General features: G+C 45.9%; 1 protein-coding gene across 3 annotated transcripts in view; it reads left to right on the top strand.

Moving 5' to 3' along the window:
* Nucleotides 1-21,840, top strand: part of IGSF21 (immunoglobin superfamily member 21) — a 138,282-nt gene that overhangs the window by 58,914 nt on the left and 57,528 nt on the right. For all 3 annotated transcript variants that reach the window (XM_063317517.1, XM_063317516.1, XM_063317515.1), the window contains exon 3: nucleotides 18,425-18,537. In XM_063317517.1, coding sequence (XP_063173587.1) covers nucleotides 18,514-18,537 — 24 coding nt within the window. In that variant the 5' untranslated portion in view covers nucleotides 18,425-18,513. The remainder of the gene's footprint in view (nucleotides 1-18,424; nucleotides 18,538-21,840) is intronic.

Genomic DNA, 21,840 nt, shown 5'->3' with positions numbered 1-21,840 from the left:
GATAATCCTGAACACATCATGCGCTGCTTTCTTCAACAGCAGCTGTTCTGGGTTAGCAAACCTTCTGTGCCCCCCTCCCGCTAGGGGGCACATTGGAACCAGCCTGGTGGGAAGAGAACTGGATTTTGCAAGCAAGGAAGCCATGCTTTCCGATATACTTCCCCTGTTTGTGGAGGTTCAGCTTTCTAGCCATAATTGGTAATTCATTCATTGTCTAACCTTGCACTGAGTTTCTGGTATGCTCCCCCTGTACATGGAGGTTTTGCTCTCTGACCATAATTCATAGCCTTTGGGAACCTCTCTCCTGTAAATTATCTAAATTTATCCCGTTGACCCGGGCCACAGCTGCGGGTTTGATCTGCTGAAAAGCCTGATGTTTTTTTAGCAAGCAACACTAACAGCCGAAAGCAAACAGACCTCTCTCTCTCTCTCTTTTTAAAATTTTTTTTAATGTTGCTGTTTCTATTTTCTCATACCCCCGAGAGACCCCCTTCCGAAGGAACAGCAAAAGGCTTTTGCCATGATTTAGCAGAGCTCCCCTCGGCTTTGAAGGGAGAATTTATAAATAAAACTTGGGTCTAAGAGCAGCAAATGCCGCTAAAACATTATCCGCGTCTGCGTGGTGGCAAGAGATAAATATTAAATCTGTAATTTATGGAGATGGCTTCCTGGCTTGGAGGGAGGAGGCCAGTATGGCTAATAAAAGGCTGTAGATCAAGAGGGCCTGCTGCCGTGGCTGGTGCATGGACACGCTGCCCGTGATGCTTGGAAACCTTCCTTGCCTTGTGCCTCCCCCAGGGCCTCGTTCACACAACCCGGCTGGAGAGAGAGCCCTGCTCTGCATTTGCACAGCACTTGGGACCACCTGCTCTCTCTTGGTATCGTGGGGATGCTGTTCCTGGCTTAGATTTGTAGATTCCTTCCTGCTTCGGGTGAGTTATCAGCACCCTTATGGGAGCGGATCCAGCCGCCTGCTGAGGTCCTTTTGGAAAAGCAATGTTTTCCCCGCTGGGAGGGCACCCGACCTCACTCGGCCAGCGCTCCAGTTGGCGTGGTGTCTTGAGAGTAGCTTTGCCAGCGGATGGAGGGCATAGTCTGTGTCTGAGGGTGCTTTTCTGAATGAACCAGGGATGAGCCAAGCCTTTGTGCGCCCAATCACTGGGCTTGAAATAGCTTCGTGTATTCACACAACCGCTGTGGATAATTTGCAAAAATACTGTATTTTTAAAGAACGGGAATAAATTCATCCCTGGAAGAGAGCAACCATCTTACTCGTTAAAAATACTTGGAGGCTCCATCTGGCAGCATTCTTTAACATCCCATCAACGCGTTAGTCTGTTTTTCCTTTTCAGTCCCTGATTACAGGCAGTCCTCGACTTACAACCATTTGTTTAGCAACCACTTGAAGTTACAACGGCGCTGGGAAAAGTGACTTGCGACCAGTCCTTGCACTTATGACCGTCGCAGCATTCCCCACAGTCATGTGATCAAAATTCAGGCGGTTGGCAACTGGCATGTATTTACAATGGTTGCAGCATCCTGGGGTCACATGATCACCATTTGCAACCTTCCCAGCCAGCTTATAACAAGCAAAATCAATGAGAGAACCACGTGATTCACTTAATGACTGTATGATTTGCTTAACAACCACCGCAAAAAATGTCACGAAATCAGGTGTGGTCATGTGATGCCTCGCTTAACGACTGCACTGCTTAACAATGAATTTTCCAGTCCCTGTTGTGGTCATAAGTTGAGGACTACCTTTATTTCAACATCTAGTGGCAGTGAGTTCCAAGGACAGCCATCCAGCCTGGGAAATTTGGGGGTTACCCTTCTGTGGGGTTGGCATTACCCTGCCCCCTGTGGGGCTTCAGCCTTGTTTCCAGCTCTCCGGCCTCTGAACAAGCATCCTGTTGCGCCTATAAATCCAGCTCCTATAAATCATGGCCTGATTATGACAGCAAATAGTGACCAATAAAAAGCCTGTAAGCACCTGCTTTTTATCTGGCCTATTACGTTCACCAGCCGCTAATGAAAAACAGATCTGCTGGAGATACAATCATCCATTACAGCTACGTGGCCGGTGCCAGGCCGGAGACGAGAGCCTCTGTTAATGTCTTTATTTCTCTCTCTGGATCTTCCGAAGGCCGGTGTTCCAGCTCACCGGAGCACAGTATCAAAAATTAGTCCCTCGGCCGCTTGCTTCAGCGAAGGCTTCATGAGGCTGTGACAGCTTCCTTATTTTGCTCCGGTGCAGAAATGCTCCTCCATTAATCACAGCATTTTAAAGACTCTTGCATGCAGAAGTAAACATGCCAAGGATGATGGCGTTTCTCGTGACATACTAGTTTTCCACACGTGGAGCCTTTTTACCCTCTGACTGGTAGAAGCACTCGGCTGTGAAACGTCCCTCATTTGCGGCATGAAGTAGCAAAGCCCAGCCAGAATGTTCTGCCCGGCCTGCGAAAACAAGGCCTTTGGTACAGATCAGGCACCAATTCTGAGTTCTTTGCGGACTGTCAATTCAGAGTAATGGCATGAAACGTCGCCCTTCCTCCAAATAGGCTTCTGTAGAACCAACCAAGATTTCTTCACAGGGACGGTTTTATAAATCCAAATTGGGGGTTGCGAGGCCAAAAAGGGAGGAGGAGCTCTCCCTTACTTGCAACTTTTAAATGTGGTTTCCCCTGCAAGGCACCTGTGTGCCTTTGGGGATTTGGGCTGTATTTCCAAGCCAGCTTCTATACTGTGGCAAAACGTCCATAAAATAGAATTAAAGGAACACAGGTAGCTGTTTTGTGTACATTCTTACACATCAGGGCGGTAAGAGACATATAATTAAATGTTGGTACTTTAATGCAGAGCACCATGAAGGTAGATGAATTTTAATTACCAGTTCTTAATTGTTTGGTCGGCTTAATATCCTATTTACATCGTGTTAGTTGAGTGTGCCACTTGCCAACGCTGCCTCCTCTTCTTGGCAATAATGGGAGGTTTCTGCCTCTCCTTTCTGCCTCCTGTAATGGTGTGGGTGCAGACTGAGCTTGGCACAACAGGCTGTAGACCCTTACGTTGACCATCCCTCATGTTGACCAGGACTGGAGAAGACAATTCTGAAAGTGGTGGGCAGAGACCAAGAATTCAGCAAAACACATTGCAGCTCGGGAACAGTTTCCCTGCCTTCTTTTTCCAGCCCTAGCATCCCATTCGTTTAAAAGGTGGGGGTTTTTAAAGCTTGTTTCTCCTGATGTGAGCATTTATGACCAGTTCCTCCTCAACCCCCCCCCCTTTTGTTTTGCAAATAGATTTCCTTAATGGTAGGTTTTTGTGCGTTCGTTTCACCAAACCATACATTTCATTCAGACTTTTCTCATCACACATGAAACTCTTTTTTTTTTTTTTAAGCATTGCAAATTATGGGAAACATGAGTTTCGGAGGCACCAGCCTTTGCATGGATTTGGAAATGCAAAATTGCAAATTGCACAGAAAAGATTTGCCCTACCTCCTCAGCTGACAAACTGGGCCTCTTCTCGGGGGCTAGGAGGAATCAAGAAGTTTGCATGGAAATTCTGCTTCTGCCAGCCTCTGTAGCCCCCAGTAGCCAAAAAGAGGTGTAAAATACTAACAGGAGTATTCCCACGACACAGGAATCTTTTGCAAGATGTCTGCTTCAACCACTTAGCATTTCAGGTGCGTTCGCGTTCATTTCCCTCCGAGCTTTGTCGTAGAAATTGAAACCACACACACCTCTCTCTTTCTCACTGTTGTACACAGAGAGATGCACGCGAACTCTCTCATGCTCCTGCCTAAAGAGACTGTTGACTTCAGAAGCGTGAAGCCAACTTTCCTTCTAAGAATAACGTTTGTCTCCCTTTACATCGTTTGTCAGCTACTAAAATAGGCTTTCCCCGTGATTTACCCAGGTGGCAAGGTGCCCGTAAGGTTGGGTCTAATTTATGTATTACTGTGCTTGCATTGTGTGATGTTCTGGGCCAGCAGGCCACCTTTGAAAATCCTGGTAGTTCCCTTAAAGATAGAGTTAGCATTTTGATTTGGTTCGTGCTTACATCTCGTATCTATTTTTTGCCAGGACGACAGTCCTGTGAGGTAGGTTGGACTGGGAATAAGGGATTGTTCTAGCCAATCAGAGATCACACGGTGACTGGGATTGTTCACAGAGTTGTGTATTGAATCAGGTTTGTGTGCAGGATGGCACGTGTGAAACCATGTCTCCTGGTTGTCTCCTGGTTGGGTCAATATGAAGCATTATGGGTTGTCTCCTGGTTGTGGTCGGTATGTCTCAGCTTCTTGATTTTGTGTCGTGGGGACCCGGCGTCTTGGCTAACAGCTTGTTCCATCCCCTCTTGGGAGAGATGGACGTCTTGAGTTTGATTCCCTTCGATTTCTGTTTTCTTCCGGAGATCGCTGACCTCTGTCCTACCCCTGTGTCATTTGGTACTTTAAGGCAAACAAGCAAGCAGATTCTACATGGTAACTGCTGCATGGGTTTTTCTTTTTATGGGCACAAAATTGGTTCATTTTCCTAACAGGCATGTCTTAATGGGCAGGCCTGATACGGTTCTTAGCTGTCAGCCCTACAAGGTAGGCCAGCTCAGGAAACCAACTCCGCAGGAAGACGAGAATTCTACTTTATTGAGATAGACTTAAGGAATGCTCCTGCCCTTGTTTCAGTCATGGCTTCTGACTGTTGCCTTCAAGGCCATCTCCATGGCTCTCTCCATTAGTATTGTTGTGTGCCCATCATGCCGTGCTTCATTTGGAAGTCTCCTGGACAGCCTACCCTTCTCCTGCACATGTGCTGGACTATAGTGTTGTCATCCTGCAATATGGTTGGCCATGCCAGATGTGGATGATGGGAGTTCTGTGCAACCACATCTGGAGATCCCGTCGGAAGGGCTGTTCGTGCTATTCTAGAGGAGGAAGAAAGGGTGGACCATCACCCCAGGACTGAGGACCACTGATTCCCCACTTCCAGCTCTGCAGGTGATGTCACCAGAAGGGACTGATTTAGTCCATGAGAATCAGGAAGTTCATAAAATCCAACTTTCCAGCCTTGACATCCTTTCAGATTCCTCCAGACAACCCAAAATTCAGCAGCAAATGTGGCTGGATTTCTGTAGGGTGATTTCAGGGTGATCTGGGTAAAGGCTTAAGGTTAGAGATGGACGTGGCCTGCCTTCCAGTAGAGGAACTTCCATCCCATCCCATTGGTAAAGGATTCTTCTCTCCAAAGCTTCGTGGGACAGCATAGCCCTCTGGTTTCAAGGGCCACAATTTTGTTGAACCCAGTTTTGAAGTGGTGGTAGGGCAGCCAATGTGGGCCTTTCTTCTGCCCTTCCCTTATTTTCCTGGGTGAGGGCCACAGTGGGCGACGGGTGGTAGGTGAAGATGACAGACAGTGGTGGGCAGAAGCTGCCACGGGCAGAGCAAAAGAGAGCGATGGATGGAATCCTTTAATGGACTGCCCTGAATAATGCATGAAGTTTTGTTAATCATGTACTGATTAAAATGATGATGTGTTAATATTATCTCTTGTCACCTCGGGAGAGCGAGGCCGAGTGGAAGCACCTGGGGAGGGAGAGGAAGGCCATGTCGCAGGAAGAGCGACAGTTCCAGGGCAGAGATGGTCTCCTCATGCTAAGGAGATCCCTTAGAGGACCCTTGAGGACCTTCTGAGAGAGTTGACTTCAGTCGTCAAATCAAAACGGGTGCCTCCTAGTCAACCAAGACAAATTGGAGCACCTCTGAGCATGCAGACATTTTCTGACTCTGTTTAGAAATCCAGATCAGCCCAGCTCAACGGTTGGAGTTGCATCCGTTCAACTAATTGATTCAGATTGATTTTCCAAGTGGAATTGATGGTTCAGGTCGGCTTTCTCCTGATCTGCACAGCGTAGGAATCACAGGTGTGTGCCACTGGGTTAAAGCTGAGATTTTAGAATGGCCTTCCTTCCTTAAGGAGGCCATAAAATTGTCACACTGGAAGGAATCCCAAGCATCATCTAGTCTAACCCTCTGCCATGGGCAGGAAAACCGATGAATCCATTAGTTTAATTCATCCAGTTAGTTTTCTGCAGTTCTGTAGCCTGCCCAGGGCTCAACCCCTCAGCCCCCGTCCATTTCATTGGTTCACGTGAACAGCCCGTCCAGACAGAAAAACAGGTACTTGTTCTGTTTGGGCTCCAAGTACAAGTCAACAGATTTGAGGGCATATGCAGACATTTTGGCACTTCCCAGCAAACTCCCTGCAGACCTTTGGTAGCCACAGGACTCAGAGGAGGAATAAACAGTAGCTAAAATATTAATCTCAGATTAATACGTGGTTTTCGCCACAGAGACAAGACGAACATTTCCGGGGAATTGCTTAGACTGTGTGAAATGGGGCCTCAGAGACCCACAGCTGTCAGACCATCTATCAACGTCTCATCTGGACGTGCTATGATTGACAGCCTGCTTTTCGTGCCGTCAATCAAGTCCCACAAGGATTTGGAATGGGGAGGAAATGAAGAGAGGGCGCTGTTTGGGAAAGTGTGTGCCATGTTAAAAATGGAGGCGCGGTGGATTTTGTGCTCATTCTGATCATAGGTGAAAGAAAGAGAATGTCCTTGCAAACGTGGCGAGGTCTGAGGGCCTTCCCAGGATGTTTGTTGATGTTCTTTGCAAGTCTGGAGGCCAGCTTGAACAGAAAGGCTCGAGGTTCAGTAGAAAACTGTGGCTTTGGCTGCATCCCAATGCAAGTTATGGAATTAGACTGTTCTCAGCTGGATCACCAGGACATCATACAGCGATTTGACTTTTATCTGGAACTGAGCTGAGCTGGCTTTTCTCAAGGAGAAGGAGGATGTTTCAGGGGGATGTGAAATTGGGCCCCTCAAAGCAGAAGACCATTTGGCCAAATATTATCCTGGAACAAGTGATGGTCCTCTCCCAACCAAGCCCACCTAATGTTTTTTATGCCCTACCATAATTCAAAGAAAGAAACTCTTAATAAAATGCTGAGGAATTTTGCCCCATGTGAAACTTTTTAGCAACATGCTCCTTTTTTCAGTGACAATAGACATTAGGGAGAGGAGCAGGCTCCGTTTTCAGTTTCTTCCTGCAGTATCAAATTCAAGTGTCCTCTCTTTAAATCTAAATAGCCTAAACAAGGGAATAAATCCAGTGGACTCATGTGGGGCTTCTTTTCAAGGGAGAGAAGAGAACATGTTGCAGGCATTTGCATTTTTTAAAAAGGATGTCTGTCCTGATTTAGAAGGACAAATTGTATTTATCTCTCTCTCTCTCTGGCTGCGTTTGAAAATGGGTATTACAAATGTTACCTTTGGTGCACTACTGGGAAAATATTTGTATTCTGTTGGGCTGTTATCTAATCAGGAGAGATGAAATTCCCAGTTGGTAAATTTAATCAGAATGTTGCATTTCAGTGACAACATTACAGAGGAGAGACACAGCTTCTAAATAAAGGAACCCTTTCAAGTGGGGACAGGAATGCCAACAGCAGCCTAGTAGCAGGTCTGTTCCCAAAATAATCTCAAATCCTCGGCCTGGTGATCAAAATGAGAAGTTCCTTTAGATTCCTACCCGTTGACTTTAAATCTCCATCCCTTCATAATCATGCTATTGACATATTTTCTCACACTTTCAGAAAACTGCGCATTAGAAGGAAAAATTGAATTCTGAAATTCACCGCGGGGACAGCATCTAAGACCCTTTCATGCAGATTTTTATTTTGCTTAAGAGAAGAAGCGAGAAACTGGTGCGGTTGAAATAAATCAATAAATGAGTTTGCTTATCCTGGATCCCCCATGGAAGTTGGGCACTGGTAGGCATATCCTGGAGTCCAAAGGACCATCTGCCCTAGTTGGGGCCAGAAGCAAAGAATCCAGGATTTCTGCCGCCAGAATCCAAGGAAGCAACAGACAAGTGAAGGAAACAGATACAGAGGTTAACATTTAGGAGAACTGGAGTTGAGGCAGCATCTTTGTGCTAGAAATTAATTTCTCAAATATAGGCAGTCCTTGTTTAGTGACGGCCTTGGACAGTGACCATTTGCAGTGACAACAGTGGTGAAAAAGTAACTTTGCAACCGTTCCTCGCATTTACGGCTTCCGCAAGTCTGTAAAGCCAAGGAAGGATGAAGTCAGATTGTAAGCCCAGTCATGGTTTCACTCAGTGACCGTTTCGCTTAATGACCGAGTTGCCGCTCCTAATTGTGATCGCTGATAAGAGGATCCACGCATTAGAACCTGGCTTCTATAATGGGCAAGGATCATAGCAGAAGGCTCAGTTCAAGAACTGCCCCATGAGTCTGAAAAGCAACCCACAGTTGCCCTGAACCTCTCGGGGATGAATTCACATCCTTCAAAAAACAAGGTGTAAGCAAAGAAATGTGCATGTCCAGTTTTAAATCAGAGGAACATCTGAAATGTGGGAGCCTCTGGAAGGAGGTTGTCTTAATCCTGATGTTGTGAAGGATGCCGGGGGCTGTAAAACGTGTAATTATTTTGCCACAAAAGGCCAGTTGCTTGACGCGATAGCAGCCATGTTGAACCACTTGGACAAGTATCATGACAGGGGAAGGGGTCTGGAGTCCCTGGTGGGCTAGCAGACATGGATGGTAAGCTCTGCATGCCTGCTTGTCCTCTCCCCTCAAAGGGTTGGTTGACATACAGCAGCACACCTGCCTCAACCGCAGATGTGGCTGTGTGTCCCCAGGTGCTGGCCACCACTCTCCCCCTCGTGGCTTTTGCTTAGAGCCTTGCAAAATCCGGTCTCTGCAGTGGCATCAATAAAATTGGATTGTCGTCTTGAGGCTAAACATCGCGCTCTCTGTGAATGCAAGTACAGAGAGGGAAGGGATTAGTTTGCAAAGGGCCTCTTGCACATTTTGGGGAACGAGAGGAGAAGCTAAAGAGAAGAAATTGCAGAGACCGACTGAGGCTAGGTTGCCTGACTCCTTCTCAAATATTGCTTTGTAGGGTGGGACGAAGACTAGTGGGCGCTGGATGCGGTAGAGCTGTGGCGTGGCAGTGAGGTCCATTTCGGTGGTTCACTCCCACTGGACCCTGCAGGGAGTTTTGTTGAGAGTTTACAAAACAGCTCACAGTTGGGCTGACCTGGGTACGACCTCAGAGGAGCAGTCTTGATGGGACGTCCTCCAGATCCAGTGGCTCCTGGCAATACTCTTATCGGTGTTCTTCCCTGCCAGTAACGTTCGATAATGTTGGCCTTTAGATCCTATTCCAATCCAGTTTCACGCCTGGTCACCCAGTGGCAGGAAGATGCCCTTAGATGGATTATACTTTTGAGGAGTAATACTTTGTAGGATCTCCATGGCTGAGTGATCTCCACAGGTGGAAGAGGCACTGTTCCAGCCCAGATCCCTTGCAGCCACCAATTCCTGCTTGGACGAGCCCTCTAGGAGATTGGGTTGAAGTTGCTTGAAGTACTGTCAAGCTGGGAGTGCTGCCGTTGCCTCATGTCCCATCTTCTAGTCCCAAGGATGCTGTGAAGACCCTTCAGATTGTCTTCTGGCAATGGTCCAGTAGCCTAGAGCACCTCCAATTTTGGCACCAAAGACCTATTTTTTAAAAAATCTGCATGCAGTGGGCCTGCTCAGCCTCTTCCTCTTCTCTCTGTTAGAAGACCTCTGGATGAATGAAGATGGATCCCAATGTTTTAAGGAAGGTTGTTCCGGGGAGGAATGCGTTTTGGACAGGATAGTGCAGAAGGAAGGAGACAGATGGGGGGGAAACGGGGTGCACGCCCAGGAAGCCATCTTGTCTGGAAGTCCTCTTACATCTGATGGAACAACCTCAACCTTGGATCGGAAAATGTCAGCTTCTTCCCTGGAATAAGAGAGGATGGAGGATTTTGGAGTCACACCGGAGGGGTCTTGGGCTGCTGTGACCTTGGTGTGGCCGGGAACGAAATCTTTGCAGTCCGAACACACACCATCTGCTGAGATGGATCGAAGGGCCCGGAAACACAGATTCATTTGTATGTGCCGAGCACATCGCAGCCTTTTCAGGAGGGAGAAAGGCAGCTTAAGAAGTCATTTTTCAGAGTTTGACACAAAGTCTCTTTTTTGCTCTTGCGCCAAGCTAGATAACTATCAGCAGCTGGAGAGATTAGAAAAAATATATACATTGTATTGGAAAGGAAGTCGAAAGAAGGAAAGGAGGGAAGGGACCTCCATCAGTAGGAAGGAAACAGCTTATGCTAACGTTTAATTTTTAGCAACGGCGTTAGGACGAGGAGGGGAGCTGCTGGGGAAAAGACACATGCTGCCCCACCTAGGATTTTTGGAGGGTGGGGACCCTTTCTTGGCCAGCTCTGAATGCTAAAACCGGACGATTGCTTTGTAAAATAAAGACAGAAACGAAGTTGTATGTAAGGGAATCATTTTCCTAATGGCAGCCAAATTCATACAACACAAATAACCCAATTTCCTTTTTTTTTTTTTTTTGCACAATAGAGTAAAACATGAACTCACCAAGTGGTGCACCACGGCCCTTAAAATCAAGGTTAATGCCTCCTGAAGTCCCTGGCCTGATTACAGGGGATGTGTGAACACGATCCATAAATCAGCAAGAGATACTGAAGTGGAAATGTATAGGAGGGGACGGGTGTCCGCGAATGCGTGGATTAGAGGTGATGCTCTTGAAAATGAGCCCTGCCTGCGATTGGCCAGTGGAGCGGATTGAACTTAAGGACTGAAAATGGAGCAAAACCATCGAGGGAAATCTAAACGGATTTGTAGCAAGATAGGGAAGGATCTGTGTGTCCCTCCGGCTGCTAAGAGCACGGTGTGGGATGATGGGAGTTGTAGTACAGCAGCATTTCAAAAGGGGCTGAGGATCCCCCTGCGTGTACTAGAAAGTGGCTAAAAGCCGTGCCCCCAAATTGTTGCTAAGAAATGCAAATACTTTGTGCCCCGTTTGCTTCAGCTTGTCCAACCAGTCAGCAATCACAAAGGGTTATCGTGACATCCTGCTTGCCTGCGGTTAATGCAGAAAAGCACACCAATTTGGGATGCTTCCTGAGCATAGAAGCATGCTTTCAGCAATCACGGAAGCTGTTTTTTTCAGTGCTACCAAATAAACATTCCGAGACAAGGAGTGTATTTTCATCTCAGACCTACTTGGGGATCTGATTGACAGTTTCTGAAGTTGGCCCAACACTCTTGGGGGTCGCAATCAAGTGGAGATGAACTTTTTGACTGAGAAACGCAGTTAATGTTTTATTAATTGCTGTTACTATTATTATTGCACCAAATTGACAGGCTGGTTTGGATTGCACCATTCCTTCCCATCTCTGCTGTTCACCCACAACACCATCTACAAATGGAGCCTTCCAGTTAATCCAATCCCATGCTGCTTTTTTTTTAAAAAATTGTTTTTTTGTTTTTTTGTTTTAAATCACAACTCTCAGCGTTTGGTCCCCTTTGCAACTCCTTCAGACAAGACTCCCATCGATTCAACCGTTTCATTTTAGGTCTCTGCGTGGCCGTACAGAATAGATCCTGCACATTTCATTTCTGTTCCTCTATCAGCAGCAGATTAAAAATATAACAAAAGATAGTTGAGTCTTGTAAAACGGAGAGTTAGCTGCAATCCGGATATGGACAAGCGAATTCCCTCTTTTTTTGTGGTGTGTGTGTGTGTGTCTTACCTATATCTCTCCTCTCTTTAAGATGCAGAAGAGATACTTTTACAATTACCACTGCTAGTGTGAAATGATTTTTTAAAAATTACCTACAGAGTATTGGGCCCAATGCCATGGAAATAAGGGGCAGGTTTCAGACACACAGGCTATGATAGGTGTAAGGGAAAGGATGACAAGATTAATGAAACCTCAGCTAAACCTATGTGGTTATTATTTTTTAATGCAAACTTTCCTAAAGGTTTCTTACTATCCCTCCTTAATGGTTAAGGGGTCCAGCCAATCATGAATCATGCAGCTTGCTAAATTGCTTGAAAGGCACCAAGATGTTCATTTCCCCTCCTCAGGGAGATTTTTGTGAAGCTTTAACAGGTTTCTCCCTTGTCTCAGCCTCACTTAATTGAACCTAGCTGGACACTTTGCCAAGCAGTCCTGAAACGTCTGTCACGATAACTTCTGTTCTCTTAATCCTAGGAGTAAGTATAAAGATAATAAATAATTGCATAAATAGGTAGATAAAAATAAAGGAAAGTTGGAAGGGAAGAGAAGAGAAGAGAAGAGAAGAGAAGAAGAGGACAACCAGCATCAAGGTGGATGGACTCAATTACAGGAGCAATGGGTGCACCACTGGAAGACCTGAAGGACCAAGCTGGGGAGATATCATCCTGCAGAAGGTCCATCCATGTGATCACTAAGAGTCGACACCAACTTGATGGCATTTAGTCAATCAATATGAAGACCAACTCTCTGGAGAAGTTGATGATGCTGGGAAAGGTGTAGGGAAAGAAGAGGAAAACCAGCATCAAGGTTACAGCGGTATGGGTGCACCATTAGAAGACCTGAAGGACCAGGCTGGGGACAGATCATCCTGCAGAAGGTCCATCTATCCAGTCCCTAGGAGTCGATGCCAACTTGATGACATTTAGTCAGTCAATCAGCATGAGGACCCAGCTCTCTGGAGAAGGCCCTGATGCTGGGAAAGGTTTAAGGAAAGAAAAGAAGAGGGCAACCAGCATCCAGGTGGAGGGACATTATGAATTTTGGAATCATCTGGAGCATTTGTCTGCCATATATCCTCCACGGATGTTTGGAAGCTCCTGTTATGGGTAAGACATACATAAGGAAGGAGAATCTCAGATAAAAGTAGTAACAACCTAGAGAAGTCAACGAGCTTTCTTTTGTCTCTAGTAATCCTTTCTCTTGAGCCAGCTTATCTTGGAAAGAACAGTTGTTTTGCCAATGCGTTATGTACATAATTTATTCCGGACCCCTTGGGCACTTTGGCTTCATCTCAGGTGAAGGGAATTGAGAGGAGAAGGGAAGAAGAATGTTTGCATCCACATTCCTCTCCAAGCACAACTGCGCAGAGGTGTGAAATTGAGATTAGGCTGATGAGATTGATTTTCCGACTGCTTGACAGGCATGGGTTTCTCGCAAAAATTCTTCCGGAATAGGAAGAGACTTGGCTGCTTTGCTCCCTTGTGGTTTTCCCCCTGCTGTTGGTGGTGGTAGAATTTGAAGGAAGGCTATCGCAAGGTGAAATTGACAGTAAGATGATGCATTTATTGTTTGCAATTGTTCCGAGCACGTTTGAAGCCAAGGTAATCTGGATCCTCCATTTTGCCCAGAAAGCATGGGCATTATATCCCTTGCATCAGATCGAACTGGGTTCCCACGATTAAAAATTTTGAAGCTCTGCCCTGATAGGCTGGCTTAAATACCAGTCTATTCGAGATCCTAGGCTTGGTTTCAGTGGGTGATAATTGTTCATGCTGCAGCAGAAACATATTACAGTAGTCCTCAGTTAATGACTGCCTTGTTCAGCGACCATTCAAATGACGGCACGAAAAATAAATTTACAACCAGTCCTCAAACTTACGGCCATTGCCACTTCACAACTGGCATACATTTACAACAGTTGCAGTTTCCCATGGTCACCTGATCACCATTTGCGGCTTTCACAGCCAGCTTCGGACAAGCAAAGTCAGTGGGGAAGCTGGCAAGTCGTGTGATGTCACACTTAACAACTGTGGGTGATTCACTTAATGACCACAGTGTAATTGACATACGTCATTGCAGCCATGTGATGTTTCACTTAATGACGGTGTCGCTTAGCGGTGGAGTTGCCGGTCCCAGTTGTGGTTGGGGATATGCAAGATAATCTTGCTGTTGACAGAAAGCAGCCTGTTTCTCTCTTTGGAAAACAAAAGACCAGTATGGAAAATTGAAAGATACCTGCTGGCATTCCACCTGGCACTCCTCCAAAGTTAATACCCCTCCAATTTTAAGGAAACCAGCAAGGAAATCTTTCAGAAGCAGTTTTTCCGTGCAGATGAAGCTCAGGTTGAAAGGCAGAATCGTGTTTTGCAAAATCTTCTTGGGAATTGCTGAAGGACTACAGATATATTTATTTTGTGGTCCCTGATCCCTTAGGACTACCCGGGTCCGCCAAATAACAAGCGTTGCTCTGCTTCTTGATGGTTTTAATTTGCTCTTAATGACATGGACAACTAACCAAAGCTGAGAGGTTACATTGTGTTTTGCAAGTTTTTTATTTGGTCCTTTATTCCTGATCAGCTGGGGTTCCATAATGAACGGAAATGGTGCCAGAGCGGCGACGGAGGGTAGAAAATTTCCGGAGTGGAAAAGGAGAAGGAGTGCAATTAATCTCTCAGAACTCTTCCTTTAAACCTACTTTTGAGCTGAACCATGAATTGTCTCAGCACTAGACTTGTGCAGAATATCCCTGCTTGGTCTGAGCAAAAAAATACATTTTTAGGTGTATTTAAACATGCAGATAGCCACTAGGTGGCAGCAGCAAGGAGATAATGGAAGCTCAAACTCTTCGTTGCCATCTTGTGGTCACCTGAATACCTGCAGCCCAGGCTCAACATCCTGACTGCTTCCTTATTTCCCTTTCCTCTGTTCTGCCCCGTCTAGATTTACCTTCCTGTTAGGAATACCTCTCCTCTCGCCTCCTCTCCGGACCAGCTTGGCAGGAAGTCAGCTGAGAAATTGTGATGGTGTGTGACAAATAGAGCTCTTCAGATACAGATCATCTAAACATTGAGGGGCTTTGTTTAGGCGGAAATGGAAAAAGCCATTTTTGAAAATAAGATGATTGCACGGAGAAAGACGGGTGAGGTGCCCGCCTCTTTCAACAACTCGGCTGTTGCGTTCTAGGAGGATGGTTATTTTGGAAATGGAAGGACCTGTTGGCCCTTATTTTCCCTTCTTGGTGAATGGAGGTGGCCTCTCGGGGAAGAAGGACCTTCAGGGGGTCTCAGCAGCACGCCCCTCTTTCTGCTGTGCCCCGATTCTGCCCCTTCCTCTCTGCCATGCACGATTGTGTTTCCATCATTCCCTCTCTGCATGACAGCTCCATTAAGACGTTATTTACATCTCCCTGTGATATGCTCCAGTGTTATTTCCTTTGGGCGTGGAGATAAAATTGTATGTGAAGAGGGATCTCTTGGAAATAAGCCTGTTCAGTTCCGCCATGGATAACGGAGACAAGAGGTGCAGATTACTTTTCAAAGGGGCAATGAGGCTGCCCGGGGGGGATTTGGGTCCAAGAGGGAGTGGCCCATGCTGGGGGTTATGATGTAAATGTTTGGGCTGTGTTTTCTGTTCTCCAGCAGTCCTCTGGAGATGTGCAAACCAGATCCTTTTTCTTCCGCCAGGACCTATTGTGGAAATGCACACTTTGCACAGATGCAACGTCTGCTAAAAGACCAAGGAAATACGATTGACTCCCTCTCCAAGGCATTTTGGAGTCCACATCTTACTAAACGTTGTGTGCTTGATTCAAGCTTTGTCTTGAATCAAGAGGGTCTTCAAAATTTCTTCCAGATTTTGTGCTACCTATCCCTTTTTCCATAAACTTGAGGCCCTATCCCCCAGAGCCCCAATTCCCTGTTCTTTTCTGCCCTTTTTCAGCTTAGTGCATGATGATTTAATTTTACGATAAGGATAACCTGCCTTCCCATTGTTGCTGTCGTGCACTGAAGTTGCAGCAGGAAAGGGAGATACATGGTTTAATATAAAACCATCAATTTCTGTTCCTCCGCAGTTTTATTTCATGTCAGATATTTGAGCTTTTGAACTTCACTGAACATTTCAGTTTAAACGTTTTGTTGTGGCTAAAAAGGGGGGGGGGATATAATCAGTATAACTGTACACTCCTTTCTTGTGTGTGTGTCTGTGTGTGTGTGTGCTTTAACCAAAGTGCAGGAGCTTTAGAAACTGGCTGTATGGAAGAAGTTTATAACTGAAGTATATACCTTTTTATGTCCTGGATTCAACCACCTGCTTTTTCTGTGTTGCAGGTTTTAAGATAGGGCTTCCTTTGTTGTCTGGGGATTTGTGCCTAAAACGATAACGAACATACAAAAGAGAAATAGGTCCCATTCTGAAGTCTTCTGTTCAAACTTCCTTGATTAGCTCAGCAAACCTGGAGAACACTGGATGGCCTTCGTACCCCACCTGTCAGTCTTCTTCCTGTGCTGGGACTCATCCCCAGGGGGCCCATGCTAAATGTAAACTTTTGGCATGATCCAGATGTTGGATCTTGCCTTAAGATCTTGCCTTGGTCTTTCTTGACCGGGTTGCATCACTGGTGGAAGGGCCGTCCAGCAGGAAAGGATCAACTCCAGGACCAGGTTGTAGAGTTGCAAGGAAGTCACCTTCCGAGCAACTAGTCAAAGGGTACACTTACACCATCTGGCCTGCCACGGTTCACCCAGTGCAATCCCAGTGTGTTTGGGGTCTGAACCTGGGTATAGCTACAGACTCACAGGTCCAGAGAACCTTCCTTGGAACAGCTGTTAGGTACAAGAAAATGTATTTAAACAGATGGCATTTGCTTTGTGAGGCTGCCCTTAATGCCTTTCAGCGCAAGAACCCTCAACTTCACCAAGAGAAGAAATCTGTACTTTCCATTCTGCTGCATCCCCGGCCGGTTGCCGAGGAGGCTAACGGGAACTGGAGGAAAGACGATTACGCCATCCCTAATCCATAATTCACTCCCTTCAAGGTGGTGTTCTACAGCTGTCAGAAGTCACCTGGCACCTGGGGGGGGGGGGGCTTCTGCATTTTTCACAGGGCTTAAATTTTTAAAATCCTGTTGCGTCCGTCTTTTGCCTCCCCGCTTCTGTCCTACCTCACCTGAAAGCTCCACAGCGTTTAAACAGGTGTGAAGGATGTCGATTTCTTTTGGTCAATGGACCAACTTGTAGAGCTGTTGGGAACGAGGAGAAATAAATTGAAAAGCTGTGGCTAAGGGTATCAGGGTGAAAGGAATCCTAAAGAATTTTATTTTCTGCAGTTCTTATTGCATACGTTAGGCCTGTCTAAATTGGTGTATAAAGCTGCATTCATTTTGCAAGAAAAAGAAAGGCATGCTTGCTTTATTTGTAAGCTAGAATCTAGGTCCCCATTGTAAACTCAGGCTTGTGATTGGCCTCTGTGGTGCCAACCCAGCCATTGTGGATTGTGAATTAGGGTTTTTGTGGCTAAGTCTGTTGTGTGAAACCATTGAATTGTGACCTAGTTAACAAAACGTGGTTGAACAAACCAGAAGTTGGTGTAATACACAAACACAACCACGTGATCATAACCATTTGCTTGGAGGAATTCCAATATCCACTTGCCCATCTCTAAGCTTTTACTCTTTTGCTGTTGATTTTGGTTTTATGCAGAAATACCCAAAGAAGAGAATATCTGTAGCTCAGGGTTGAACTGTGGAGTCCTTGGTGCTCTCTGAGCTTGGCTGTTTGATTGCAGACATTTTATTACCCAACTAGGTAACACTGGGTAGCAACCATGATGATACTTAGTTGGGTAATGAAACGTCTGCAATCAAACAGCCAAGCTCAGAGAGCACCAAGGACACCATAAAAATACCAAAATCAGAAGTCTGCTGGTTGGAGATCCGCAGAGCTAAGTCCAACTGGTCATCAGTGTTGTCCATTTTGTCAATTGCTTTGTAATTATTTTATTCATTTATATATTCTCCTTGCATACCACCGAATCCATACAGACTCACCGCGGTTTTCAGGACAGTGAACACAAGGAAACCTCCACGAACAGGTAAAACAGTCACATATGAGTGAAAATTAAAAATAGCCAGTTCCTAAACCAATTATAGAAACACACGGCTAATTCAAATCCCAGTAATGAAAAGTAAAGCTAAAATAAAATAAAACCATAACAAGCCAGGCACAAACAGGAAATAACATAGACGGATAAAAGCAATTAAAAGTAAATTTAAAGAGAAATAAAAATGGAGATGACAATATCTGGAAGAGTTGGAACATTATCAAAAAGAGAAAATCTCAAAATTGTTTTTTCACGCTTCCTAGCATTTCTACAGTTGGTTTTTGTTTTTTGCACTGTATTTATATTGTCTTGGATTATTGGCCCTTCTATAGTATGTTTGCTGAAGAATTGTGGCTGAGTGTTCAGAATTGATGAATGCAGATGATTGATGAATTGATACCGTAGCCAATCAAATCGATTTTCCTCCTTTTTTTTATTGACCCCAACATGAACTGTCCACGTTCCAAGACGGTGTGCCTTCAGTTCCCAATCCCTTGCTGCAAAAAGCCAGCCCCTCTGCCATATTCTTCTTGTGGTCTTCTCCAGGACAAGGGAGAGATCGGCTTGGGGTCCTCAAATCCAGGAAACAATCAGGAAATGATTCATTACTCACCTCCTTCCTCTTCTCTCCTACTCCAGGCTACCTCACGGTCAGTATTGAGCCGCTTCCGCCTGTGGTGGTGGGCGATGCCGTGACTTTGAAATGTAACTTCAAGACCGACGGCAGGATGCGGGAAATCGTCTGGTATCGGGTGAGTGCGGTTTGGCTTCTCAAGAGGTCCACGTTGTGGCCAAGCGACTTCCACACCGTGGCAGGTATTTGGGCTCTGCACAGGAGCCTCAAAATTCAAGGCTGAGAAAACAGTGGATCTCCAGGCCTTGTTGCTCTAGGTTTCCTACCAACCTCAGCTGATGTTGAGCAACATCTGGCGACGTTTAATACTTTAGGGTCCTGGGAATATCTCTTTATAGGCTGACCTTCTTCCTCTCTGACAAGTCAGGATGGAGGATAAATTTCACTGGGTTGGCATTCTAAAGCGCTTGTGAGCCCCCAGGGGTAGCATATAAAGTGGTATCCCATTATCCTTTGCCCGTTACACACCTCTGGATTTGCAGCCTGCTTCCCAGCTCACCAGTTGCGTGCCAAAAACGCCCGAGTTCTGGAAAGTGAACAAGTATGCAAGAGAAGAACTGTGTAAAGGCGTGTCCAAATGTCTGTATGTATGTGTGCTTCCCCCACCCACCCCAAAAAAAGACAGTAGTGTAGGGAGGAGGGAAGAGACTTCTGTTCTGGCTGGAAGCCTTTGGAACTCACCCATCCTTGATTTCACTGATTAACCCCATTTTTCATCTGGGTATGACTGGACAGCCCCTCATAGTGCACCAACATCCCCAGTGGAAGATAGCTGCCCAGTTCTGCATGGCTCACTGTTGTCTCTGCTCTGTGCAGTGTTTGTTTGCATTATCACCCATGAATCTTGGGAGCCACTAAGTGTTTTCTTACTACGGTAGTCCTCAACTTACGACCACAGTAGGGACCAGAATTTCAGTTGTAAGTCATTGCGGTGGTAAGTCGACTCACCATGTGACTGGACCCGGTTTTATGACCGTTTTTACGATGGTCATTAAGCGAATCACAGGTCATTAAATGAATCACCATGGTCGTTAAGTGAATACAGCTTCCCCAGTGGATGTTAGGTTGCAAATCGCGACCACGTGACCGCAGGACTCTGCAACCAGTCATAAATGCAAGCCGGTTGCCAAGCGCCCGAATTGCAATCAGATGACCGCAGGGGTGGTACGACGGTTGTAAGTGTGAGTACAGGTCGTAAAGCACTTTTCCCGAGGCTGTCGTAACTTTGAACCATTTTTAAATGAATGATCGTAAGTCAAGGACTACCTGTAGTTTAATATTCAGTAGCAACCAAGGAGGATTTTTTTCCCCCCTGTTCTGGAATAACCCCTTTAGAGGTATCTTCTTTCAGTTTTAAGTGCCAACTCAAGAGCCTTCTTGTCTTCCAAACTCCTTCACCTTTACCTCTGTGCATGCATAGACTGCATTTATCCCTCCCAGGACGTTAACAATGCATCTTAGGACATAATGAGAATCCAACAGATTGGTCTATAATTAAGCAAACTTTAGTCTAATACCTGCACTTGGATTGTTTGATTTGCTTTTTTAATGTTGTTTGTGGACAGTTAGAGTCAGATGTGCATGTCTTAAAGGGAAGATGAAAACGTTTAAAGGGGGAATAGATGGAGTCTTGTGCAGAAAAGAGGGTCCAAAATCAGGACCACCTTTCTTCATTTCAAGAGCTATTACATTCAGTGATACTTGCATCTGCGGAAAGGTGCTGGGTTACCTTTTTAGACTCCATTGTCCAGTCCTCTCTGTCAGAGTTTAGGGCTAATTTTATAAGAGCGGTGGAGGTGTCTGGCTGACACAGCCCAAAACGCATGTAAGACGGCCTGTGTCTGCGAGCAATCTGTGTCGACACCGTTTAGTTGCATCACCTGGATGGAGCCTGAGACGGCCTTACGTGCAGAACCATTAAGTTCTCCAGAAGGCAGGTGGTGGATGGTATTAAAAACCTGCCTGAGTATTTGATTGCCATTTTGCCTTAGGCGTTGCCCTGGGTGACTTCTTTGGCTAACCGTGTTCTTGGCAAAGGGGAGAAAACCGTTGTTCTGTATCTTGGTCTCTTTGCCCCAAGCAGTCTATATATATTTAAAATGCAGCCATCTTCTTGTCTGTATTCTGTGCAAGGTAGTTTCTTCCCAAGTGGGAATATTTTCAAGGTGCTTTGATTTGGAGGTAACTCAGTCCCATCCGCCTTCAGATCCGAACGGCGGAATGGGAACAGCTGTATGGATTCAAAGGGGGGCTTGGCTGATTGGCACACCCCTAGCGCGGTGCAAAGGCAAGATTTGAGCCAAATTAGGCGTTTATTCAGCGTTTCTTTAATCTGCCCGTTGACAGAAGTGTTCTGGATAGATGATAAAGATATACATGGCCATGACAGCAGTAAAAGTCACCAAGGACTTGAGGAAGAAAAAGGAATAGGATATAAAAGCCAACATCTCCTTGGAATAGGAGCTGTTGAAAAGGTCTCATTTTAATTTCTCTGAACAAAAGCCTTTCCCCTCAAATGGAAAAGAGATCTCAGAAGTGAGACATTAATTGTTTCAGAGAAAGGATTGTGGCATGGTGTTGAAACCCCAAGAAGTGGAAGGTTTTGCATGCTCGCCGGTCAGCACAGAGTCATTTCAGTCAGGAGAAGGATTGGGAGGCATCTGGGGATGGAAGACCTGGAAGGATGAGGGTCATCAGCGAGGAAGAAGCAAAAGGGGACGGTAGGGGAGGAAGGCCAACAGCATTGCAGGCTGCAGGACTCGTCAAGAAAGAGAATTAAGTAGTCTGGGCACTACCCCTGAAGTGGAGTTCCACACAAGCTGTGAAATATTAATCTAAGTTGTGAACTTAGCGGTGAGAAAAAAAAAAACCCGAAGACGACCTGGGCAGAGGGGGATGCGAAATGTATTTGGCGTACAAATTGATTTCCACCCTCTGTTTTCTGGCACCCTCCCCGAGACTCCGGCGAGCTTGCGGCTGTCTTGCCGATAGGAAATACAAATCTGGGGACTTACGGGTAATGTAAAAAATATTGGAAAATGGCAGGCACGGGGCGGGAAAGCAAAAGTCACTTGCGTGGTTTGAGGCACAAGGACGTCTAAGGGTCCTGGAGACAAAGCGCGACGGGTCCATCACAGCCCAGCATGATCCCAGCTCAACTGTGAGGTGAAGCAAAGACCTCTGTTGGCATAGGGGCCGTGGTGATGGCTCTGGTTGAGTGGGTGGTTGTGAGAGCCAGTCCCCCCCGCCCCCAAGCTCCCCCTCACCAGGTCAAAAGCAGGAAGATCAAGGGTGGCCACAAGGTCCGTGAGACAAGACCATCTGTCAAGAGTCTCTTCCCGCTGTCACAATTACTTGGGTCACCCCCAGAAAAAGCCACTTCAGAACAGTGGACTCCAAGATCAACCCGTAATCTAGGTGG

The sequence above is a fragment of the Candoia aspera genome, chromosome 18 (assembly GCF_035149785.1).
Source record: "Candoia aspera isolate rCanAsp1 chromosome 18, rCanAsp1.hap2, whole genome shotgun sequence".
Lineage (NCBI taxonomy): Eukaryota > Metazoa > Chordata > Lepidosauria > Squamata > Boidae > Candoia > Candoia aspera.
The sequence above is the reverse complement of the archived record's forward strand: the minus strand, read 5'-3'. Positions and strand labels throughout refer to the sequence as shown.